The 27,687-nt window shown below is 37.3% G+C and overlaps 1 protein-coding gene across 10 annotated transcripts in view; it reads right to left on the bottom strand.

Annotated features, from left to right (window-relative positions):
• The window catches only part of MEI4 (meiotic double-stranded break formation protein 4), a 304,891-nt gene that overhangs the window by 239,579 nt on the left and 37,625 nt on the right, over positions 1 to 27,687 (bottom strand). For 8 of the 10 annotated variants that reach the window (XM_077159260.1, XM_077159256.1, XM_077159259.1 and 5 more), the window contains one exon: positions 5,098 to 5,343. In XM_077159260.1, the coding sequence (XP_077015375.1) occupies positions 5,098 to 5,329 (232 nt within the window). In that variant the 5' untranslated portion in view covers positions 5,330 to 5,343. Of the gene's footprint in view, positions 1 to 5,097; positions 5,344 to 21,171; positions 21,190 to 21,805; positions 21,919 to 27,687 lie in introns of those variants that run through there. The other 2 variants (XM_077159261.1, XM_077159258.1) reach the window with 2 other exon arrangements.

The following is a 27,687-nucleotide window of genomic DNA, read 5'->3' as shown; positions in this document are numbered from 1 at the left end:
CCAGGAGAGTTCAGCTTTGGGGGTACACAGGAGAAGCTCTTGATGCCTTTCCTGATCCCCTTCCCAAAGGTACTTTGTAGCCTGTCTACACCTCCTTCATGGGTCCTTGGCCCTGCTTTGGCTGGTAAAAACTGATTTGGGAAAGTCTTCTTCAAAATGCACCTCCTTTCAGAATTAGCCCTCCAGGAAAAAGCAGCTTGAAACAAGGAAAGGAGCACAAAAACTGATAGAGGTGGACAGACTTGGACATAGGCCTGCTGATATCAAACATCTAGGAGAGGAAGGCCGGTCTCCTGGGAAGCAGAGGGGACAATCAAATTCTTGTAAAAGGGGAACTCCAAAATAAATAACACACAAAAGCCTAGGTCAAGACAGAGGCCCGGAAAGACAGGGAAAACCCTGCACACTGTATTTTCCTTGGGCAGACTTACCTCAGAGGAGGGCTAAAGCTCAAGAAAATCTCTGCCTTATCACCAACTAGTAAATACACCCAGAAACTGACATTCCAGGGAGTAAATCTCAGAGTTACCATTTTAAAATATTAAAATGTACAGTGTGCAGGCAATAAAATAGTGCACAACAAACAAAGAAATAGCAATTGATGGCTCATCCAAAGGAAGAGGATAAAAACCCAGAAAATACCAAAGAAGAAGATGAGAATCTGGACATATGGAACAAAGCCTTTAAAATTTTCAAGTAGATTAAGGAAAGTACAGAGGAATAACTAAAGGACATCAGGAAAATAATGAATGGACAATATAAGAGTATTATGTAAAGAGACAGAAATTTTAAAAGGAAATCAAACACAACTACTGGAGTTGAAGGCCACAGAAACTGAAGTGAAAAATTTTCAGGTGGGTATCAAGAGCAGATTGGAGCTAGCAGAGGAAAATATCAGTGAATTTGAAGACAAGACACATGAAATGAGTCAGGCTGAGTAGGAGAAAGTAAAAAGAAATATTAAAAGCAAAAACAGCCTAAGACAGCTAAGGAACACAATCAAGTGCACCAATATACACATTATATGAGTCCCAGAAGGAGAACAAAGAAAGAAAGTAGAAGAAGGAGTCAAAGGAATAATGAAAGAAAACTTTCCAATCTTAGCAAAAGATGTGAAGATGTACAACCAAGAGGCTCAGAGAACACAAGTCAGGATAAGAAAAATAGAGCTTCTCATATATTGATTATACTATAATGCAAAGGACAAGGAGAGTATTCTAAAAGTTGCAGGAGAAAAGCAACATATTAGGTACAAAGGAGGACCGATTAGATTGAGTATTGAGTTCACATCAGAAACCATGGGGACAAGAAGGCAATGGGTTGAAAAACTTAAAGTACTAAAGGAAAACAACTGCCAGCCAAGAATTTTATGTCAGGTGAAACCTTCTTTCAAGTATGAATGTGAGACTCTCTCTAAGCCCAACTATGAAAGTGAAATCATGGCCCTCTCTCCCACTATGTGGGGTGAAAGTCTCTCTGGTGGCATGGGAGATGACTCCCAGGGATGAGTCTGGCCCCAGTACCATGGGATCAACAATTCCATCCTGACCAGAAGAGGGAAAACAAGGGTAATTAATAAAGTATCAGAGGCAGAGAAAGTTCAAATAGAGTCGAGAGGCTACTCTGAGGGTTGCTCTTACACAAGCTTCATTTAGACATTGCTACCTATCATAAACTGCCAAGCCCCAACCAGGACCATTCCAGACAATCCTAAAGAACACCTATGGCAATACATAAGATTCCACAAGGGTTCCATGCACTAGAGTAAATTTTCAGAAACCTACAACCTTCAGATGGGTCTCTGGACCAGATAAGTACTGAAACCTAGAGGGCCCCCCCAGCCTCTCCAGAACATCAAATAGTTCCATATTCCTGACAGACCATTCCAACATATTATTGACAGACCATTCCAACATGAAAAAGTTAGGATGGCCATAGCCCAAATACCCATAAAGAAAGGGATAAAAAGATCAATATGGTGCAAAACAAAAAAAGCAAACATATATAAAAGCAGGCTTTTACAGAAGTGGGGGACAAAAAAGGCATAAGACTATGCCAGTTTGAAAGGACTTATGTACCCTAGAAAAGCCATGTTTTAATTCTAATCAATCTTGCAGGAGTAACGGTTTCTTCTAATCCCTATTCGGTACTACAGGTTGGAAACTTGATCAGGTTATCTCCACAGAGATGTGAGTCAATCAATTGTAGGTATTAAACTTGATTAGATGGGGGCATGTCTCCACCCATTCTACTTGGGTCTTGGTTAGTTTACTGGGATCCTATAAAAGAGGAGACATTTTCAAAGAGAGTGCCTTTTGAGAACAAGGAAAGAGCCAAAGAACCACAACAGAAGGATGAGAAAACCACAGAGTCCACCAGCCGGTGACCTTTGGAGATGATGAAGGAAAATACTTACCAGGGAGCTTCATGAAGGAAGAGGCCTGGAGAGGAAGCTAGCAGATGATGCCATGTTCACCATATGCCTTTCCAGATGAGAGAGAAACCCTGACCATGTTTGCCACATGCCTTCCCAGTTAAGAGAGAAATTCTGAACTCTGTTAACCTTCTTGAATCAAGGTATCTTTCCCTGGATGCCTTAGATTGGACTTGCTTATAGACTTGCTTTAATTGGGACATTTTCATGGGCTTAGAACTGTAAACTTGTAACTTACTAAATTTCCCTTTTTAAAAGTCATTCTGCTTCTGGTATATTGCATTCTGGCAGCTAGTAAACTAGGACAAAGACTTACAAAGGCTAAATAGAGAAAATGGCAAAAGAACGTCCAGTATCATCATAGTGACCTTAAATAAAAATGGATTACACTCTCCAGTCAAAAGACAAAGACTGGCAGAATGGATAAAAAAGCATGACTCAATTATATGCTGTCTGGAAAAGACTCAGCCTGAAGTTAAATATAAAAATGGGTTGAGGTTCAAAGGATGTAAAAATATATACCATGCAAGTAGTAACCAAAAGAAAGCCTCAGTATCTATACCAATATCAGATAAAATAGACTTTAAGTCAGAAGCAATTACAAAGGGAAAAAGATGATCATTATATGTTAATAATGGGGACAATTCAACAGGGAGGTGTAGCAATTATAAATATATATATATATACACCCAACAGCAGAGTCCCAATATATAAGAAGGAAATACTGGCAGATTTGAAGGCAAAAATTGGCAGTTCTACATTAATATTAGGAGACTAGTACCACACTCTCAATAATGATAGAATACACATTCTTCTCATGTGCACGTGTGTCATTCTCCAGGATAGACCTAATCAAGGAAATCAGGTACTTAGACACCAACAACAACAACAAAAAAATTATGAGTCATACTAGGAAAAATGAAGATATTGCCCAGTCAAAGGAACAAACTAACACTTCAAATGACATATAGGAGTTGAAACAACTAATTATAGATTTTCAAACAAACATGCTAAATCAAATCAATGAGTTGAGGGACAATATATGGCAAAAGAGATGAAGGATGCAAAGAAGACACTAGGTGACCATAAAGAAAAACTTGAAAGCTTGAAAAACAAATGGCAGAACTTATGTGAATGAAAGGCACAACAAAAGAGATGAAAAACACAATGGAGATTTACAAGAGTAAATCTGAAGAGGCAGAAGAAAGGATTAGTGAGCTAGAGGACAGACAGCTGAAATCCTACACACAAAAGAACAGATAGGAAAAAGAATGAAAAAATATGAGCAGGGTTTCAGGGAACTGAATGACAAAATGAAGTGCCCAAGTATACATATTATGGGTGGCCCATAAGAAGAAAAGAAGGAAAAAGGAGCAAAAAGAATAATGGAAGAAATAATCACTAAATTTTACATCTTTTATAAAAAACATAAAATTAAGATCAAAGTATACAGCACTCCAAACAGAATAAATCTGAATAAACCTACTCCAAGACACTTACTAATGGAACTACACTACAAAATCAGTGAACTCTAGGTTAAACCATAGGCTATAGTTAATAGTACAACTGTAAAAATGTGCTATCATAAATTGTAATAAATATTCTATAGCAAGGCAAGTTATTAATAGGGCAGTATATGAACATCCTGTATTTTATGCACAATTGTTCAATAAACTCACAACTTCTCTAATAAAGGGGAAAAAACATTCCATTTTTCCTGATGAATGGGGTGACCATATGTCCCAGTTTGCTCAAATGAGACTTGGTTTTCACCTATTCTAGTGTAATTATTAATGGTGCACACTTCTACTATCACAATGTAAATCAGAAATTATTTGTTCAACTTACTGTTGAGAAATACAGTAAAGTATTCCTTAGGCTGATATTCAAGTCCCTTCCGAATCCTCTCCCAACCCACTTTTCTTCCTTTCACTCCATCACACTTTCACTTCCCAGCTCTTTCATCAGGTTATGGGAATTCTGGTTATTCTGAAATGTAACATTAGCATTGCCTTGACTGGGAAGTGTATTCCCCACTTCCGTGTCTTTGTTCATGCTCTGCTTCTTACTGTATACTCTGTGACCTTCTCACTGCCTAGCAGACAGAACCTTCTGGACCAACCAACTGGATGAATGTCTTCCTCTTCCTCCTTTGTCAGTATTTCTAAGGTAGCATTTATAGCAACTAGGTTAATTATTTATAGCTCTGTTTACCCTGCGAGAATGGGAGGTACTTAATGGTAAGGACAGTACCTCCTCTTTTATTTTTGGGTTCTCATTGTCCTCCCCATGCCTGGCCCACAGCTAGTATTACATGTATGACTGCTATATGAATTGATTAAGAAAGAAGCAAAATAAAAATGCATAGTAAAATAACAAGGGTGAACAATGTGATTTTAAAAGAATTTCTTTAATAAGTTTAAAATATTGTCTCCACATCTACACTATTTTATTTTTCAGCTTTACTCCAATGTCTAAAACAGCCCCATTCACTAGAAAGTGACAATAAATTTCTATTGAATGACTAAAAGTAAAAAATCTATAAAGGGCAATAAGAAGGAACCCAATTTTCAAGAAAACTACACAATTTGATGTCCTGGTAAAAAACTGGTAAATAACTGTGAGGTTGAAACACAGGTTGATAGTTGATTTCATATACTCACCATTCTTAAAAGATCCTGAACAAATCCTGCTTAGAAGAAGTTTTTGACGTAACTGCAGAACTTCAGCTTCCAAAGCTTCAACTTTTGATCTCCACTTAGACTCCTGCCCAGACACCACCCTCGCAAGGTTCTCTGTGTATTCTCGGCTGCTTTTATCTGCTGGTTTTGAGTGGATAATTGCCAACGCCAGAGCAAGCTTTGAAGTTCTCAAATACCATGTCTGAACATCCATCCTGGCTTTTATCCCTATCATTTAACAAAAAAAAAAGTTATAGAAATTCCTTTTAACTTTTGCAATATATTTCATTTGCTCAAAGTTGATTTTGCAAATTAACATTAATTAATAAGTTTATCATACAACTTGGTATCAAGTAATAGGAACTGAACTGTTTCAGGAACTGAAAACAGTATGAGAAAAACATGTAGATGACAAATGAATACACACGTCTATTAAGAGTATTAACATTCAAAATAGAGGCTTAAGCAATTTGACAAATTTTTGAGTTAGAGAAAAAAGAAACAGACATTAATGCATTTAGTGGTTTCTAACCAGAGGTACACATCAGAAACACCTAAGAAGCTTTTTAAATATGTATGTGCCTGGTCTCACCGCCCTCAAAATTCTGATTCCTGCAAATCTGGGGTAGGATTGAGGCTTTTAACATTTTTTAAACGAATCCACTGGGTAATTAGATCACTAAACTAAATTATTCATTTGAATTTAAGCCCTTCCTCTCCTACAACACATTGTGTTAAGGGTTTCTCAGCACTGTGTTCCTTAATAGACCTTTTCTTGCTATCCTGCATCTAATCAGCCTTCTCCAAACTATAGTGAGGGCCATCTTTTAAATATCTGCATCACTTAACTTGCGATCATTTTCTGATTCTGCACTTCCAAAGGTTTCCAATTACCACCATACTTTTTCAAGCCACTACTGTGTTGCTCTCTGTGGTGGTTAGATTCAGGTGTCAACTTGGCTAGGTGAACATGCTTAGTTCTACTGCTGTGGACCTGAGCCAATGGCATGTGAACCTCATTTGTTGCTGATTACATCTGCAGTTGGCTAGGAGGCGTGCCTGCTGCAATGAATGATGTTTGATTTAATTGGTTAGTGCTTAAATGAGAGACTCAATGTAGCACAGTCCAAGCAACTCAGCATACCTCATCTCAGCACTCACAGCTCAGCCCAGGCCTTTGGAGACGCAGAAAGAAAGTACCCCAGGGAAAGTTGTTGGAACCCAGAGTCCTGGAGAGAAGGCCAGCAGAGATCACCCTGTGCCTTCCCATATAAGAAAGAACCTCAGTTGAAAGTCTGCTGCCTTTCCTTTGAAGAACTAATGAAATAAATCCCCTTTTATAAAAAGCCAATTCATTTCTGGTGTGTTGCATTCCAGCAGCTAGCAAACTAGAACACTCTCTGACAATAAGAATGAGCTTATGTGGACAACATGGCAGAACAGTGCATTCACTGATTTAATACCATCACCCCTACCGCAGTATTGTCCCTGTGGACCTCCACCATGCTTTATTGGACTATCATGTGGCTTTGCACCTTATATGTGCTAAATAAAGAAGCTTAATGAATAGGTAAAGGTACAGGATCTCAAAAATTCAGGAACTCTGGTTTTCATACTTGTCTCTACTAACACAAGTTCAAATACTTCGCCCCACATTTCAAGCATTTTTTTTCCTTCAGTTTCTTAATTCTATCTGCTGCTGTGGTAATGTACCCATATAAACAGAAAACACACAGACTAAGCTCATCCAATTTACATCTCTGCTCATGAATTTTCACACTTTTGATGCTCTAAGTCTACATATCTGCTAAAGCACTGGCCATGCACCCTTCAAAGAGCAGCTTGTATCCACCATATAAAATCTTCTCACATTTATTTCCAACCATAACAATGTGTGCCTATCTAATATCCTATAATTTATCATTGAAACTATGCAATATGTAAGAAAATGCCATTTTATTAAAACTGGTGGTGAACACAAAAGTGTGTAAAATATGTTCATCACAGCATTACTTATTTATTTATTTGTTTTATGACTTTTTTCTTTTTTTTGCATGGGCAGGCACTAGGAATCGAACTCGGGTCTCCAGCATGGCAGGTGAGAACTCTGCCTGCTGAGCTACTGTGGCTCGTCCCACAGCATTATTTATAATATTGAAAACTGACACAAAAAAACAAGCAGCTAAGTAAATACTGGTATAGCCATACAAATTAATATTACATAATCATTAAAAATTGGACTTTCATTGACTTTTTAATAGCATGGTAAAAAGCTCATAGTATGATGAATGAGATGTAATTGAATATACAAATTGATAACATGAAATTATATGTACAATAGGATTCTAAATTATGTATAGGAATACAAAAATGTAAACACGAGTTATCTCTAACTATAGAATTATGGCTGATTTTCATTTTCTTATTTATAATTCTGTACATTTTCCTAATTTTCTGCAAAGAATCTACATCAATTTTATAATCAGAAAAGTATGTATAACAAAAAGAAAGCACAGTACAGCTGCCATTTTTTTTTAACCTTCCACAGTTATAAAATACACCAAGGACTAGGTACTGTTAAAACAGACAAACTAATTAGAAGCACAGCTCCACTTTTTTTTAACTTTCACTCGGGTGGTTCATTCTCCATCTGTTGTGTCAGCAATGCGGAGCAGTGAAGCATATGATACTTAGTGCTCTCCTAGAAGCACTGTCTATGCAGAACAGAGACATGGATGATCCTCCCTAAAGAAGTGAGACTGCCTGTCACATATTTAATGGATCTGACAAAAGAAAGGGAGGTACAGAGCATGGGAGGAAGGGAGGGAGTCAAGCGACAAAATAATACTTAACCTATTTAAAGATGTTTCAGTTGGAAAAAGGTCTGGCACACAAGAGGAAAAAGTTCTCTGGGTAAGAATGTCAGCAAACTCCCTGCCAATTTTGCAGAGATATTTATTTAATTCATTCAAGCGAGCTGATTAATTAAATGCCCTGAGTTTTAAGTCATTGTATGTGATTTGTTAATAGTCTTAACAACATGGTGAGTATTAGTCATCAGAAAAAGATCAATTATAAAGCCCTTCTAGATGGTAAGTGTCCCATGGTCATTAGTGTGAACATTAATTAGAATTGTACCACAGATGGGCAGAAACAATTGCTAATAGAGATGCTTGCCACTGGCTTGTAAAACAAACATCACATTCAAAACACTCACAGCACTACAACCAACCAGAACTAAACTTTTCAGACTGTTGCCTCATGTTGTTTGTTTTGTTTTAAATATATCTTTTTTTAATTTTAGGATAACATTTATATCTTCAAAGTGCCATTTGCAAAGTAGAGATCATTCTATTTCCCATTGCATTTCAAGGAAAAAATCATAAGCTTCTCAAACATTTTCTTTATCTAGTTGAGTAAAGATCAATAGTAATTTTCAGAAAGGTTTTTTTTTAATTCAATATGCTCAAATAATTATAGCAAATAATTAAAATGAACATTTAATGCTCCCCAAGAAAGTATTCTGTGTCTTTGAATTCTTAATAGTTTCAAGTATAAAATTGTAAAGTCTTTTTAAAATAAAGCAACAGTTCAAATGGTCTTTCTTTTTCTTTGCATTTGGGAGCAGTTCTTACCAAATTGAAACCCCTGTAGGGCTGCAGAAAAATCTAGCAGTGATTCTTATGACTCCTGGCAATATCTGCAGAAACAGCTACTTTGCAAGGACTATTTTGGCAATTTTTATCTGACCTATTTCTCCTGCCCTCATTTTCCTTTACTGAACTTTAATTTGCTATCAAATAACCAATTCTCTGAACTGTCAAACTTGTTTTGAATTATGATTCTGAATTCTAAAATTAGTTCATCTCTAAGACCACTGACGAAAATTCTATAAAGTAAAGGGTACAAGCTGATTTCTATACAAGACTGGTAGAAGTTTAAATTGGACCACCATTCTGGGGAATATTTCCCTAATTTGTATCATGCACCTCAAAAATATTTATATCCCTTTGGTACAGCAATACAAGTTCTAATATTTTATCTTAAGGAAATGATCAGAGCTACACATAAAACTTACACCTAAAGAAATCTTATAAGATTATTTACAATTACCCTCACAAAAAAAGTATTACTAGACTGAACATCTAATAAAAGAGAAGCATAACCTTCAATTGAACTAGATATTTTTGGAAATATTTCAAATTATGGGAATAATGACCCACAAAAAATTAAATAAAGAGCAGAACATAAATTGTACAAGAAATATAAGTGTCAATTTGAAAAAAAAAATCAAGAGCTAGACAGCGATTGATACTGATAGATTTAGAGACAGGAAGAAGGAGGGAGGAGGGGTTAGAAGAGAAAGAGGTAAGATTATAGGAAGAGAAGGAGGGAGAGATGGAAGTGGAGGGAAGGAGACAGATTAGATATATTCTCTGAAATTCAAGCAACCATTAACTATGAGTTGAGGAACACTGAAGATTTTTATTTTCTTATATGTACTTTTCTCTAGTTTCCAAATTTTCTACAGTAAGTATTATAAAACATACTACATGACAGAAAAAATGTCTTAATATTGTCCCTACAACAATATCCTCTGTTTTATATTTTTCAAAGTAGAAATTATGGGAAAAATCAACATGCATTTTGGAATGAAGCCCCAGAGCTCTACCTCAACCATTAAATGGTTGTGAGGAGAAGCCCCAATCTGTAGAGCTCACTGCCTCGGAGAAGCCCCAATCTGTAGAGCTCACTGCCTCAATTCTGAGACAACTTTGACATATCATCAATTCAGCAACAACTTGAAGGAGGGGGGTTAGAATGAAAGAACAGCACATTAAACCTACTCAGAAGTTTTAAACTTTCAGAAATGAGGAACACAATTAATGGAATAAATTTTGCCTAACCTCCCTTTCCAGATCAGCTTTCCCCAAATTCCACCAAGTTTATGGACTTCAGACCTTTCAATGGCCAGTAAGTAGATGCATGCTCCTGCATCCAGATGTGTTTGATGTTCCTTCCAAAAACTCAAGGACTCTCTGGATTTGGAAGTAGGGCAAAAAACTTTCTAATGAGTTATTATCCACTGTACCCCTATGCCATGGCTTCTAGAAGCACTCACTAAATATAAGAATGAATGAACGAATGAATGGGTATATTCATTCAGGTCATGCAATCACAGACGGCTGTGAGGGCAACTTTCAACCTTGGCTCTGGCCAGCAAAACTTTGTCAATTACATCTAAGGGGAAATGGCTCAAGAGTCAAACATAATTAGCTCTTATCTATTTGTCTTCATTCTATAACATATCTAATCTTCACTACTTCCAGTGAGACCACTCTAAAAGTATCCCTCTCGACAGTATACCTTTAAACTTTCACACATAAAAAAATTCTTTAGTAATGAAAATGCAAGAAAAATAATATCTAGTTCATATACAGGTTTCAGCCAGAAGGTTAGCAATAAGGAAAAAGAGTCAGATTTTATCTTTTGTGAGCCCAATACACTCTTTTCTTGGCTAGTAAAGCAAGAAAATGGACAGCATTGGCTGAGCATTCTTTAAATCACTGAGATGAATATAATACACATTTTAAGTGCAAGAAGATGGAGGAGGGAGTCCCATGTGATATGGTGATAGACTATGCCCCAAATGGATCATATTGGTGTATAACAGTAAAATACAGTATCAAACACTAATCTGGGGAATAGAAGAGCTCTGGCAATGCCAAAACAGTTAGATACCGAAGACTTTTGAGATAATTAATTTTAGTAAAGCTTGGACAAGGTCTAACCTGCAATTTTTAAATTAGATCCAGCTGAAAAATTCTCCAATTATTGTTTTAGTTTTAGCACATACTCTATGAAGTGCTCAACAGCTTAACATCATGTGACATTTTACAGAAAAGAATGAGGAAATGCTCAAGATTTCAAAGTTCTCCACTTTAATTATAAAGGTGGCCTTTAAAAGCCTTCCCAGCATAGAAGTCCGTGCATGACAGGAGGCTTGTAAAGATAAAAGGATGCTTTCCTTTTTTTTCCTTCTGTTCCATTCCCATCTAAACAGGCCAACTATCTATCATTTTCCTCTTCCTAAAGAAGAGTTAACTAATCATAATTTCTAATTGTCTAAAGAGTCTCTCAATACTGTTTTCTTTTCTTCCGTATTCCCTCCACAATTTTGATTCCTCATTGTTTCTTTATTTTGCTATAGGAAACACTTTCATTCTGGCAAAGAATATTGCACAATTTCTCTTGGAAAAATACATCACACAAAAGTTAGCGAAAACAACACTGACATCAGAGATACAGACTTACGTATATATGGTACAATAAGCAGCAATCATCCTCTACTATGTAAATCCATAGAAGGAAAAGGGTGTTGATACCTACAATTAACATGTATTTTTGAAGTAATTAAAATAACGATTATGACTATTACTAAAAATTTAAAATATAGGTATTTCCCGGTTATATTAGTATTTCACATTAGTAAGGGCATTAACCCTTACCACAAAAACAAACATACTGCTCTTACAAGATACATAAAAAAATGTCTGAAAACTCTACTTAAATCCATAAACTCCAAAAATCTGGATTCTTTATGAGACTACACTCTGGAAGTTGAAAAAGTTATGTGTCATTGAATGAGGTAGACTGAGGGGTGAAGCCAGAAACCAAAGAAACAGCCAGAAGAGGCAACCGAGAGGGGTCTGGCCCATCTCAGGAGAAACAGGGGAATCTGACCTCTGGGGAGTGGCTGGGACAGTGTCTGTGCTTCAAAGGAAACAGAAGACTTAAGGAGGGAAAACAGTGAGGCTCAGAGTCACCTGGAAAAGGTAAATGGACCTATCCAAAGAAGTCCCATTTTGTAAATGATACATTAAGAAATAAGATGTTTTTTCTAACTACCATTATGTAATGCTCTCTAAGTCTTCACTTTCAGGTGTCCAGAAGATGAAGATATCAATTAAGAAAGCATAACCTCCACAGAAGCATTTTTTTAAGGCTCATTTGTATTTCTGAAAAAAATATTCTACTTCTCTCCTACCTCACTCATTTAGATCTCATCAAGGAGACAACAATAACCTTCAAAGAACAATTGACAATACTTCATGGCTTCTCCCATGATTTCATTTTACAACTAAATCTAATACTTCATTTATTTCCTACTTCAATTTGCATTTTTTCAAGGACAAAATGGATTGGAAGTCTACTTTCTTAGTCTAAAATAACCTATTAAAAAGAGAAAAAGGAATGTTTAACAAACTTTGACAAGTACTTCAATTCTACACATCCTCTAGCACATGATGTCCTTTGCATTCTTAGCCCTTTAAACTCTTAACTTGCTCCAGGCAACAAACACAAAGAGGCAACATAGCTCTTGTCAGTAAGCCGTGGACTCTGGATCTGTGGCTAAGCATTTTCTCAAATCAGAGAATGACAGACTTTCCTACTTGTCACATCACAGTTGTATCCTACATCAGTCCAATGCTCTTCTCCACCAAAATTTTGTCATTTTGCAAGATACATGCTACCTACCTATCTGCCCCACTGAGAACCACTATAGCTCCTAAGCAGCTAACGAGCACCAGAAGAAACTACAGGCCATTCCAAAAGATCAAAACAGTACCCTACATGGCAACAAAAAGCAGCATAAGGCATATACCCATTAACACCAAGGGAGGACATCCAAGCAGGAATTGGTCCCTAACTCTCCTCTACTACAGATGCACCTACCTCCCCCATATAATAGTCAAAAAAGTTAGCAACCTTGTGGCCTAACAACTATTACCCTCTCTTTGTAGGCAAGTTCACCCACACTTGCCAAGTTTCCTATTTCTCCCACCCATCAGGATTTACCTTCCTCATTAAAATATAGATCTGACTCATCTGAGATGGTCAACCCAAACAAATTGTAGAATTAGACTCATGATGACATCATTGCCAAGGTACCAGGTCTTAACCTGGTACCTACAGAAAAGTATAGGCAGAACAGCTACCTGTGCATCTTACTTTTTTATGAGACATCATCTTTATGAAGAATTTCTAGAAACTTTTTATCCTGCCACTTGTGACAATAGAAGTTATTTATTGGTAAAATTATCAATCTATTCCATCTAATAGCTGGAATACTCAAACAACAGGAAATAGTCTTAGCTGGATCACTGATTAAGTTTTACTCCAGGGTAATCAATTAAAGTCAATAGGAATTTATTTCTTAAAGTGGCACATATTGTAAAAGAAGTTCAGAAATTCAACTCATCATGGTTCCTGTGTCCAAATTTACTTGATCTTTAAATTACTACAAGAAAAATGTAAGAGTTGCAAATCTTACAGAAAAAGAGAACCTGAAAAAAAGAGAGAACCTAAAAGAAAAATAATTAATTTACATGTATATGTGATTATTTATCTAAAAAGAAAACTTTCACCTAGATATTCTAAGTAATCTGATTTGTGTCTGAAGGGCTACATTGAAAATATATAGACTAAAGTGATTATTTTCTAACAAAAATGAGTTGAAAGCAAACTGGAAATGCAAATACATTTATAGGAAATCTGGAATGGCTATATTGATATCAGACAAGAAAAATTTCATAAAAAGGAAATATTACCAGAGATATAGAATAATATTCCATAATGAAAAGTCATCAGGAAGATAACAATCTTAAATGTGCACGCAAATAATAGCAGTAACTGAACTTCTAATTATATGAATGTATTAAAAGAATGTAGGGGAAAAACATAAATTTGCAACCATATGTGCAGATTTTAACACACGGCTTTACAGTAATTGATAGAACAACTAGATCTCAAATAATGATGATGATGATGATGATGTAGTAAAGGATGTGAAAAACACTACAAATCATCTTGATCTGATTGACATTTATAGAAACTACACCTTATAAATGCAGAATGCATTCATACTCTTTTTTACTTCAAATGAGATGTTCAACAAGATAGATTGTATGCTGAACCATAAAATAATACTCAATAAATTTCAAAAGACTGCCATCATATATGACATGTTCTCAAACCACAACAAAAATCATTAGATATGTCTAGAAAACCCCGTAAATATTTGTAAATTAAACAACACATTTCTAAATAAAACATTGGTCAAAGAAAAAAGTTAAAAGTGTAATTAGAAGATATTTCAAACTAAATTAATGAAAACAGAACATATCAATATGTGCAGGAGGTAGCTTTAACAGTTTGTAAAGGAAAATTTATGTACAGCTTTAAACGCTTATTTTATAAAAGAAGAATGGTTAAAACTCAATGATACAGATTTTGATCTTAAAAAACTAGAAAAATATTTTCAGAGGAAAAAGAAGGAAGGTAAATTTAAAGGTAAAATGAGAAAGCAATTAAACAGGAAACAGATGATCTTTGATAAAGAAAATTAAAAAGGCCAAAGTTGAATTTGGATTGGGAAGAGCACACAGATTTCTTCTAGGAATTAGTTATGTTCGATTCCTTGATCTGGGAGGGAGTTTTATTATAAATATTCACCAGGCCATACCTACAAATTTTATAAACTTTTTGATATATATGGTTATTTCACAATTTTCATAAAATGTGGTTCATGTGTATGTGTAAGTGTACAGTATAGCTCCATTAAGAGAAAGAGCATATAACAGAGATGTTATCTTTCTTTGCAAACCACTCTCCGACTCCCGACATATATTCAGTCTCAGCCACAATAAATCTAACGGTCACTTCAAAAAAAAAAGTCAAAGTTGTTTTCTTTTAAAGATTAATAAGGTTAATGAACATCTAGCAAGACCAAAAAGAGAAATAACACCAATCACATCAAGATCAGGAATAAAAGAAAGGATTTCATTATATATCCTCTAGACAAAAAGATAATAAGGTAAAAATTATGAACAATCTATACTAATTAATTAGACAACCTAAGGTGAACTGAACAGATTTCTTGAACATACCAACTAACATTGACAAAAGATGACAAAGAAAAATCCAAGTAGCACTACATCTATTAAATAAATAAATTGTATTAAAATCTCTCCAAACACACACCAGACACACATAAAAATTTCATGACCAGATGGTTTCTTCTGTGAATTCTATTAAACAATCAAAGAAGAAACTGTAGCAAGTTTACATAAAATATTTTTAAAAAATAATGGATAGAACACAATTCTTTTTGTGATAAACTGAGAAAGAAGAAACATACCACAACTTGCCTTAAAATATGATATATATACAGGGCGGGCAATGGTGGTACAGTGACAGAGTTCTCGCCTGCCATGGCAGAGATCTGGATTTGATTTCTAGTGCCTGTCCATGCAAAAAAAAAAAATTTGATACATGTATTTACATATTCAGATGTATGTGTATTTTATTTGGTATAGTCCTGATGGAGAAATTTGTGAAGATTACAGGGAAACACGTACAAACTATTATCTCTTATAAACAGAGATTCAAAAATCCTTTACAAAACTCTAGCAAATACAAAAAGGAATGAAGATGTGAGGCATGCAACATTGTGACTGAATCTGTGGGACATTTGGTAAAAATAAACCAGAAGCAAAAGAGCAAATACTGTATGGTCTTACTTAAAAAATACTTGTAAGAAAACAGGGGACTAGATTATAAGCTCTTATAACAGTTACATTTAGTCCAGAGTGGTAACTGTTATTTCTGGAATTTGAGAGGCTGTTTTATATATGTATAACCTGGGATTCAGAAATAAGAATGAAACTGCTCAGGTCGGGATTAAGGTAATTCAGAATACAGGGTAAAGGAAGACATTGTCTGTATTTTAGAACTTCATCTACTCTTTGAGACCAAAGAAAGAAAGGTTTATTTGTCCAGAACCGAAATTTTCTGTAGCTCATAATCTAACTTAACCTGTCTGGATAGATCATTTAAACAACCAAGCACAGGAAGTCCAGAATAACAACGAGGGCTTTTAATCCTGTATAGTTTAATGTAATGCCTAGATATATCCCAGAGTATATTAAGCAGATAATCAAAAAGTATTGGCAATGTCCCTAGAAGGATGGAAGAAAAAATATGGTACTATAAAACTCTATCACCAGGGAAAAAAAATTAAAAAAAATTTTTTTAAATAAAACTTTATCACTGGGGAAGGCCCTGATACTGTGTCAAAGTTTAGGGGCACCCAAATCAGTCAGCTAAGCTTAGCTAAGCTCCGCTAAGCTAGCGGAGAAGCTTAGCCTACCTATAGGTATGCCTACGAGTTACTTCCAGAGGATCTCTTTTTTTTTTTGCTCAGATGTGGCCTCTCTCTCTCTAAGCCCAACTCTGCAAGTGAAATCACTACCTCCACCTTACACGGGCACCCATGATATCAATGGGCAAAAGGCACCCTGGCAGTGTGGGATGGGTCTGGCCCTAGTACAGCAGGACCAACAATGCCATTCTGAAAAGGGAGAAAAGAAGCATAACAAATAAGGTATCAGTGGCTGTGCCGGTTTGAAAGGATTGTGTACCCTAGAAAAGCCATGCTTTAATCCTGATCCATCTTGTGGAAGCAGCCATTTCTTTTAATCCCTATTCAGTACTGTAGGCTTGAAGCTTGATTATATTATTTCCATGAAAATGTGACTCACCCAATTGTGGGTACTAACTTTTATTTTTTCCAGGTGGGTCCTGATTAGTTTACTGGAATCCTTTAAAAGAGGAAACATTTTGGATAGATAAGAGAGCCACAAGACTCTTAAGAGGCCATGCAGCCAGAGACCCTTGGAGATGAAGAAGGAAAATGCCCATGGGGTAGCTTCATGAAACAACAGGCCTGAAGAGGAAGCTAGCAAATGTCACCATGTTTGCCATGTGCCTTTCCAGCTGAGAGAGAAACATTGAACTTCATCGCCTTTTCTTGAGTGAGGGTAACCTCTTGTTGGCGCCTTAATGGACATTTTCATAGACTTCCTTAATTTGGGACATTTTCATGTCTATAGTAGTGTAAACTTGCAATTTAATAAATTTTCCCTTTTAAAAGCCACTCTTTTTCTGGTATACTGCATTCCGGCAGCTAGCAAACTAGAACAGTGGCTGAGAGAGTGCAAATAGTGATGAGAGGCTATTCTGGAGGTCACTCTTATGCAAGCTTCAGTTAGATATTCCTATCTGCCATAAGCTGCCAAACCCCAACCAAAACCATTCCTGCCAATTCAAAAGAATACCTAGGGAAACAAATGAGGCTCTACAAAGGTTCCATGCACTAAGATAGCTTTCTCAAACTATCTATGTTCTATTCCAGAACATCAAATAGTCCCATCCCCCTATTCCATATTACCAACAGCCCCTTCCAACATGAAAAAGTTAGAATGGGCCTAACCCAAACAACCCTAAAGACTGCAAGAAAGATCAAAGATGATGGCGGAGTTATACAGAGAAGGTAGATGTTCTAGTTTGCTAGCTGTCAGAATGCAATATACCAGAAATGGAATGGCTTTTAAAAAGGAGGAATTTAATGAGTTGCAAGTTTACAGTTCTAAGGCCGAGAAAATGTCCCAATTAAAACAAGTCTATAGAAATGTCCAATCAAAGGCATCCAGGTAAAGATACCTTGGTTCAAGAAGGCCGATGAAGTTCAGGCTCTCTCTCTCAAGTGAGATGGCACATGGCGAACACAGTCAGGGCTTCTTTCTCGGCTGGAAGGGCACATGGCAAATATGGTGTCATCTGCTAGCTTTGTCTCCTGGCTTCCTGTTTCATGAAGCTCCCCGGGAGGTGTTTTCCTTCTTCATCTCCAAAGGTCGCTGGCTGGTGGACTCTCTGCTTCATGGTGCTGCAGCATTCTCTGCTCTCTCTCTGAGTCTCTCATTCTCCTCTTTTATAGGACTTCAGAAACTAATCAAGACCCACTCAAATGGGTGGAGACATGTCATCCCCTAATCCAGTTTAACAACCACTCTTGACTAAATCACATCATCCAGGGAGATAATCTCATTACAGTTTCAAACATACAGTATTGAATAGAGATTATTCTACCTTTATGAAATGGGATTTATATTAAAACATGGCTTTTCTTAGGGGGCATACTTCCTTTCAAACCAGCACAGTAGAGATTAACAAATGAGTAGGATTGCTGAATCATTATACTGATATTTGTCTTAGCCTCCAAAATGAAAAATTGTGGAACTGTAACCCATATCAAACTCTGAAATCTGTTCTGTAATTAATTATAGCAATGTGCTTTGAAATTTATTGCTTTATATATATATATTATTTTTCATAAAAAAAGAAAAATACTTTTCTTTCTTTTGTTTGTACATATATTTAACAATAAAAAATGTTTAATAAAAAAAAAACTTTAGCAAATCAATTCAAAAGAAAGTCATTATGAGCAAAGGGAGCTTTTCCCAAGAATGCAAGACTTATTTAATCAATCTCTGCAATTCAACATATTAAACATTTTTTTTTAAAAAGTAACACATAAATATCTTAATAACTTCATTAAAGAAACAGTAAACAGTTAAAAATCAAACCCATTAGTCATAAAAACCCTGGGCACACTGAAAAAAAGAAAGAAGGGCACATACTGTGTTAAAGGGCATTTACAAAAACCTACAGCAAACATCTTCAATGCCAAACATTGAATGTGTTGCCCCTAAGATTGGGAACAAAACAAGATTTCTACTTCCATGACAAGAAATATATTTTCCTTTTTCTATTACATATTGTAGTGGAGATAGCCAAATTTTGGCTCTCTGAAACCCAGTGGTTCCCATATTTTTACACCCAACGTTAAAAGGGAAAATCCTTAAGTGAAGAGCATGTGGAATGGTTAGAGCAAAAATGAACAAGAACAGTCTCTCTCAAAATGGGGACCAAAAATATCTGAGAAAGGAAGGCCAAACAAAGCAAGTAGGTGGAAGGGCAATTCATAAAAATGTAGAGTTTCGGTTTGCTAATACTGCTGGAATGCAATATTCCAGAAATGGATTGCCTTTTATAAAGGGGGATTTATTAGGTTGCAAATTTACAGTTTAAAGGCCATGAAAATGTCCAAATTAAGGCATCAAATGAAAGCTACCTTGACTCTAAAGAAAGGTCACCAGCATCTAGGACACCTCTGGTCACTAGGAAAGCACATGGCTGGTATCTGCTGGTCCTTGCTTCCAGTTCATTACTTTCAGCTTCTGATTCCAGTGGCTTTCTCTCTAAGCGTCTGTGGATCTTCATTTAGCTTTTCCAGGGCAAACTCTGGATTTCATCTCTTAGCTTAACATTTCCAAACATCTGTGTCCTGGTTTCATCTTTCTGTTCTCTGTATCGGCTCTCAGCTCTCTCTAAGCTTTCTGCTTTTTAGTCTCTTCTTAAAGGACTCCAGAAAAAGGATTAAGATCTACTTTGAATGGGTGGAGTCACATCTCCATATTAGGAACCGCCTAATCAAAAGGTCCCACCCAACAATAGGTCTGCCCCCCACAAAACTGGATTTGAAGAATGTGGCTTTTCTGGTGTACCTAACAGTTTCAAACCAATATCTGTGGCTTTTCACAATTGCAGAGAACAAAAAGCAGGACAAATGGTAACAGCAACAATACCAGAATCAGTGCTTCCCCTTATTTATCCTACTCTAGTTGTTTGCAAACTTGATGCTGCATCATAATCACCTGAAGGGTTTATTAAACAGATTCCCAGTCCATACCTCAGAATTTCTGAGTAAGAAATTTGTATTTCTAACATGTTTCCAGGTACTACTGATGCTACTATCTGAGATTTACACTTTCAGAACCTATTCCTAAAAATAATGTCACTTTCCAAAGATTAATTACTTCCTCTAAGAAATTGCCTGTTATAAAATTATTCTGATTTTCGGCCCTACAACAGTTAAAGAATAAGACAATTAAGATACACACATATGTCAGGCAATTCCATCATTTCTTACTGTATTCAATCTTACAATAATTTTGTGAAGAAAATATTTCTACCTTCCACCCTCTCTACAATACCATATTTGTTTCTAATTTAACAAATTAGGAACCAGAAATTCAGAGATAATTTAAAAACCTGTCTTTAATCCCACAGTCCAGGTTTAATGTCAAAGCATATGCTCCTCCTGGTATACATGCATTCTCTCCGATTATCTCAATTATCTCTGAAATCCCCACAGGGCAGGCTTTCTATGGGTGTCTTTGCTCTGGATACACACCTACCCAGAGGCTCCTTTGCATAAAAAAGTCCAAATTCCTCTTTGAAATTTTACTAAACTACTGAGAATGGGAAAAGAGATTCTGTCGCATCCCACAAAGCACAGCACTGTAAAAATCTACTTAAAGCAGTTATTTCCATCTCCCTTCCCAACAACTGATAATAGCCAACATTCAAGGAGTGTGTATTAGTTTGTTAAACTGCTGGAATGCAGTATACCAGAAACAGGAACAGCTTTTAAAAAGGGAATTTAATAAGTTACAAGTTTACAGTTCTAAGGCTATAAATACACACTAACGCATCAACAGAAAGAGACCTTGGTTCAAGGAAGGGTGATCTGGGAAGGCAACATGGCTGACGTCTGCTGGTCCTTGCCCCTGGTTCTGTTGCTACCTGCTTCCTGCTACTGATGCCGGGGTTTCTCTCTAAGCGTCTATGAGCATTCACTTAGCTTTTCTAGGGCAAGACTCTGGATTTAATCTCTTAGCTTAGCATCTACCAGGCCAGAGATTTCTTCTCTTCAGGCTCTGGCTATTTCTGTAAGTCCTTGTAGCATGCAGGCTATTTCTGTCTCGATCTCCAAACATCTACATTAGCTCTGCCTGTCAGCTCTGAGCTCACTCCAACATGTTTCCTCTTTGAAAGGATTCCAGTAAATTAATCAAGACTACCTTCAATGGGTAGAGTCACAGCTCATCTAATTAAAAGGTCACACCCACAACTGGGTATGCCACATCTCCAAGGAAGTCATCCAAAGGCCCTTCTGAATCAGGATTAGAAGAAACAACTGTCCCCACAAGACTGAAACAGGATTAAAACATGGTGTTTCTGGGGTACACAATACCCTCTAACCAGTACAGTGTTTCCTATGTATCCCATTCTTAACCTGTATCAACTCACTTTATAATTGCAGTATCACTATGGCAAAGCAGATGTCATTAGTAGTCCTTACAACAGTTAAGAAAACCAAGTCACAGAAATTGAGTACGGTCTCCAGGTAGGAAAGTTAGAGTTTGGAACTGAATCTAGGAAGTTTCACTAGAAAGCCTAAGCTCTTACCACCATATTGTGCTGAAAAGCTAGGCTCAGGCTGCCAGCCCCTTCAGTTCTGTCTGTCTCTATCTACACTGACAGCCCTCCCTCTGTCTCTTCCTGCCCCTCTCATACTCCTATGTCCATGCTTCCAAACTGGCAGGTCCCCTCTTGGATAATGCAGCTCTACCCCTCAGCTGGGATTGCCATGGGGACAAAACCAAAGCCCAGCAGAAGACTCCAAGAGCACCTTGCTCAGTGACCTCACTTGTTACTCACATCCATTTTTACTCAAGGGGCTAATCCTTTCACCATATGGGATTTACATAAATACTAACAAAACAAAAGAATATATTTTTAATATGAAAAAATTGTTCTGCTAAAAATAACTTTCTTCATCTCATTACAGGAAAAATATACATGTAGAGGCCTGGGACTCAGATCTGGACTTTGGAAAGGAAACGGGTATCGAGGCTGAAGTGAATACGTGTGACTAGCTTACGAGACTGAGCCTAGGAATCCTTTTAAGAGAATACTGTCATAATTCCACTTCGCGAGAAAGCCTGGACAAGGGCAGTAGGAAAGCATTTCAGGACAGGAAAGACACATCTGAAGTATAATCAAAAGAATTTAGTGATCTTAGAGAACCTAGGGAAGAGAAGGCAACAAGAATGAACCCTAAGCTTCTAGAATGTACAACTCTCTAGATGGTGATAACACAGAATAGTACAGAAAGATAAGACAGGAACACAAGTGATTGGGAGGAGCGTCCAGGCAGTACTTTTGGTTTTTGAGACACATGTGTGGCAGCAAGGTGGCGATATACTAGGCAATTGAGAAAATAGGATCAAAACTCAGAAAAGATATGGATGCTGAGAAACTGTACGAGTAGTTATTGAAACTATGAGACAGACTGACATAATATTAAAATACTTTATAGTAGGAAAAATGCCAAGATAAACATTTTTAAACAATTTAATGCCAATCAATTATTAGCTCAGTTTGAAGGCAACTATAAATTTCATATTTCTCATAGAACTCTTCTTGGCAAAGAGGACCAAAGTAATGCAAAAATCTTACCCATAAGTCCAAATAACTTGCCATTCTCTAGGCCTTTAATCCTAAATTTCTACCCACAAAATCTAAGCATGTGGTCAACCTTCTAATAACTACTCCAATTGGGTTGATGGTCACTCAATGAAAGCAGTTCAGTTCCACAAACTTATTATGAGTAGCTACCACATTGAAAGCCAAAACTGTGCTAGAATCTGATCAAAGACAGATTAAATATATTCCTTTCTTTTATAAGTTCATAATAATGAGGGGGGCAGGGAGAAAAAAGTAAAAAATGAAGCATAATTCAATCTGAGAAGAGATTTTATCAATTTCAAGGTACAAAAGTTGACACCATGGAGTCATCAACCACATCCTGTAAGTCCTTCTACCTGAAAGCTATTAAATTCATATTCAATGAGTCTCTAAGAAAGAGACTGTCTGGAATTCCAGAAGCAAATATCCTTATCATTGCTTTACTACAAAGTATGCAAACTTACTTGGGAATTTGCGAAAGGCCTCAGTAGAGTTTTCTATCCTATTCTGAAATCTAGTGGTTATTTATCCTTTATTATTATCATATAACCAACTATTTCATACATTTTCATAAGGCACAAATACAATTTAGAAATAGTGATTATAAAATTGAGATAAAATAAATAATTGAGGCCATGATGTAAAGAAGAGATGACAAGAGATAAACCCATGATTTTTAAAAGGATTTCTCCTTGTAAGTTCTTCTACTTCTAAGTGGTTTCAAGAAATAGAGTAAGATTTCAGGAATTGTAGACAATGACCACTGTCAAAGGCAGTACAGCTTCTACTGCATAGGTGATAAACTCTCTCTCTTGGCTATACTACAACTTTGTAACTGAGACCATTAAATCATTATGTAACTAATTTCACACTTATCAAAAAAAGCAAAATGATGGTAAACAGAAAAGCTTGAGAAGATCATGAGCATAGCTATGAAAATGAAACAAGTCAGGGTCATGCCACTGAAATTATATCTACAATTGCTATTTCCTCCTTCATTATTGTCAGTGCTGGCCTATATGAATTACTTGTGTTTACCATGAGTTTTCTATACAAAAATGAAAGTAAACATGTGAATGAACACTTTTTCCTAAATGAAACACTTTATTAATTGTGCTGGTTTAAAAGGATGTATGCCCCCTAGAAAAGCCATGTTTTAATCAAAATCCCATTTCATGGGCGGGCCACGGTGGCTCAGCAGGTAAGAATGCTTGCCTGCCATGCCCGAGGACCCGGGTTCGATTCCCGGTGTCTGCCCACGTTAAAAAAAAAAAAAAAAAAAATCCCATTTCATAAAGGTAGAATAATTCATATTCAATACTGTATGTTTGAAACTGTAATCAGATCATTTCCCTGGATGATGTGATTTAGTCAAGAGTGGTTGTTAAACTGGATTAGGTGACGAACATGTCTCCATCCATTTGGGTGGGTCTTGATTGGTTTATTGGAGTCCTATAAAAGAGGAAACATTTGGAGAATGGGAGATTTAGAGAGAGCAAAGAATGCTGCACCACCATGAAGCAGAGAGTCCACGAGCCAGTGACCTTTGGAGATGAAGAAGGAAAATGCCTCCCGGGGAGCTTCATGAAACCAGAAGCCAAGAGAGAAAGCTAGCAGATGATGCCGTGTTCTCCATGCGCTCTTCCAGCTGAGAGAGAAGCCCTGACTGTGTTTGCCATGCGCCTTCTCACTTGAGAGAGAAACTCTGAACTTCAATGGCCTTCTTGAATCAAGGTATCTTTCCCTGGATGCCTTATATTGGACATTTCTATAGACTTGTTTTAATTGGGACATTTTCTCAGCCTTAGGACTGTAAACTAGCAACTCATTAAATTCCCCCTTTTAAAAGTCATTCCATTTCTGGTATATTGCATTCTGGCAGTTAGCAAACTAGAACATTAATAAATCCACTTATAATCAGAATTCTGTTTCTATGAATATAAACATAATATTTACATGTGAATATGCACAATACCTAAAGAATGTCTATAAATCAATAAAGAAAAATAATCCATTGGGAAAAATCGGGCAAATTATCTGACTAAGCAATTCACAGTAAAGGGAAGATAATGGTCTACAAACACATAAAACGATCGTCACATAAATACACAAAATAGGCATGTTAACAAATATTCACAGCTTCATTGTCCGTAATAAAAATTATGAACAACCTAAATACCTATCAGTAAAACAACTAAACTTGGTATATTCATAAGATCGAATGCTATTAATCAGTGAAAATGAGTGAACTACAGCTATGTACATCAAAATGAATCAATCTAAAAAAGTCAAAAGAAAAAAGCAAGCTATTAAAATGCAGATCATTTCATACAATTAGTATAAAGAGTACTATCCATTGCTTAGAAATAAATCCACATGTGGTGCATGTGGTGTAGAAGTATAAAGACATTCATGGGTATGACAAATCTCAAATTTAGCACGATGATTATCTACAGGAGAAGGAGAGGTGCAATCAGGGAAGGATGCATAGGAGTTTCTTGTTCTCATAAAAATCTATATCTTGAGCTGGGAAGTGGGTACACTGGTATTTGCTGTATTATTCTTTATGCCTTTTGTTTTTTAAACAGTCCGTTTTAATGCTCACTGCAATAAGAGAAGTGCACACCATGGGAACTATAGATCTTCTCAGTAAGAAGGTATAAGAAAGAACAGAGGATTTTGAGGTTGTGTTAGGCAACTTTCCCCTCCTGCTTCCTACTTTCCCTCTTCCATCTCCTTCCTGCCCCTCCTCCTGCCTCAAGCAGCTTGTACTCCTCTCGCCCACCGTGCATCCACCATCTCCTCTGATTCCTACTTCCAGGACCACTACATGAAGGAAAAGTGCTCAGCAGCCTTTGTGACCCAGAAGCTGCAGCACAGACTGCACCCACCATGCCCAAACCACCTTCCTCTGTCCTGACTGTGGCAAGACCTTTGAGCAGGTCGCTTCTCTTGAGGCAGCACCTTCAAGTCACAAAGGCTGCAAGTTTCCAGCCTCTTTGCCTGCATTGAATGTGGTCAGGACATTTCCCAGGGACACAAACCACACTCCTAATACATCTGGCATGTCCAGGGGGAGATGCAGGTGTCACTTAAGATACTTCCAGGGCCTTGTGGGGGCTCTGGGCTGGTGGGATCAAGCTATGAAATGGGCATTGGGGACTATGAGAGTTTTGCTTCCCTCCTCAGTAAGGCAATAGGCTCCTGATAAACAGGACCCAGAAGATTCTCATCTTTGGAGACATAAAGGCCTTTAGGGAAACAGTGAAATCAGACAACAGATTTTTGGGTTAAAAAAAAAAATAAGCAAGAAGGTAAATGCATGGGAAAAAATGTTATTTGTAGTCCCCACCCCAAACCCAATTAAACAGTTAAAATCCCAACCTGCTGAAGATTGTATAATCACCCCTCATTCCTCCCAATGGATGCCATGGCTGTTGAAGCAAACTGCCCCAGATTTGTGCCTGAATGGGGGATGGGGAGATGGGCAGGGAAGGTGAGGTGTTGCTGATCTACAGAAAGGAGCAAGTTGGACCTATGAAGATAGAGCAACAAAGTCGGAAGCTGACCCTGAGTCAGGTGGGGGTTGCAAATACCAAGTCTCTGGTCCTTCTCACACCTTGCCAGCCTTCTCTACTCAAGGAGGGGCTGCTTCAGTGAATAGCTTTGGTCCCACTGATAATTTGTGTTCCATTTGAATAATTTTGTGTACTATTCTAGTCATGGAATACTTTTAGTTGTGTAGGTGAGATGATGTGACATAAACTAACAATAATATCTAAAACCTTAAAATGTTTATATTAAAACATCTAAACACGGAGAGCAGGGAGCCAAGATGGTGGCTTAGTGAGGTATGGGATTTAGTTTGTCCTCTAGAGCAGCTAGTAAATAGCCATGAACAGTACAGAACAATTTCTGGGGACACGTGACCACTCACACAGCATACCCCAGTCTGGACAAGCTGGACTGGCAGCGAGCCCACCCAGAACCGTGAGTACCCCAAGCTGCAGTGCTGGCATCCGTCCCCCACAGGCTACTTTCCAGAAAGGAAAGGAAAGAGACTTTACTAGCAATAAGCAGCTGAGTACAACTAAGCTCCAAGTGTGGAATTAATTCACAAATTCTGACTACTAAAAACAGGCCCCCAGCTCATCTGAACCTTGAGTAAAAGTTGAGGTTGCTGGTTTTTGCCCCTGTGCAGAGAGGGCAGGGCTGATAGAAAAAGAAAAAAAATTAAAAAGGGGGGGTTTTGGACCAGATAGCACATAATATTTGTAAGGGTCTGGGCCCTGAAGGAAAGGAGGGGGCACATAGGACCTGGAGATACAAAGAGCAACATACCAACTTAAGCTCTTGATTGGCAAACCTGAAGAATGGGGGCCCGCTCTGAAAAGAATTTTTCTTTTTCATTGCTGTGTTTCTAAGGCTTGACTACACTTTGGATACAGCTTCAAATCTTCTCAGGCTCCAAATGCCCCAGGCATAGGCAGAACTAAGCTTGAGTGTTTGTCTAGAGCTGGTGCCTTCACCAGCAAAGGGGTGGGGCCCAGCTCAGGTGGAATCCCTCCCTCAAGGAATTCAGAGCCCAGGGTCTGGAAAAGCGAAGCAATTAAAGCCAGCCTACAACCTCTCCTCTGTCTCAAACATGCCCCCAACAGGGAGAATTTGGTGAACTTAAAGGTACCGCATCACCTTATGCTGGTGGGACCCACAAGCAGGCAAGTGCCACATACTGGGCAGGATAGGAAAACTGCAGAGTCCAGAGGATTCATAGGAAAGCTTTTCAATCTGCTGGGTCTCACCAATAGGGAAAACTGACACAGTTGACTCTTTTCTCCTGAGAGGAGGCCAGTTTGGTCTGGGAAAATATGGCTGGGGTCTATAATACCTAAGAAGACCCTCCTAAGGAGGGGTGTGGGAAAGTCAACATACAGGCAGGTAAAGAAACAAGAAAAGAAGAACAGAAAAATTCTGATCTGTTAAACAAAATCTAATTTAGAGGTCTAGAATAAGATGAACTGAATGTCAAAGAACAGAAAGACAACAAAGTCATCCAGCAAGAAAATTCTAGGTAAAAAAAGATAAAACAATCTCCAGAATGCCTAGATGCCAGCAAAAAATAATGAATCATACTGCGAAAATTGAAGATATGGCCCAGTGAAAGGAATAAACCAACAATTCAAATGAGATACAGGAGTTGAAACAATTAATTCAGAATGTTCGAACAGACATGGAAAACCTCACCAAATGTCAAGAACTGAGGGGGGATATAAAGAAGGCAAGGAATGAACAAAA

Source organism: Tamandua tetradactyla, chromosome 5 (assembly GCF_023851605.1).
Source record: "Tamandua tetradactyla isolate mTamTet1 chromosome 5, mTamTet1.pri, whole genome shotgun sequence".
Taxonomy (NCBI): domain Eukaryota; kingdom Metazoa; phylum Chordata; class Mammalia; order Pilosa; family Myrmecophagidae; genus Tamandua; species Tamandua tetradactyla.
This window is presented reverse-complemented; position numbering and strand designations above follow the sequence as displayed.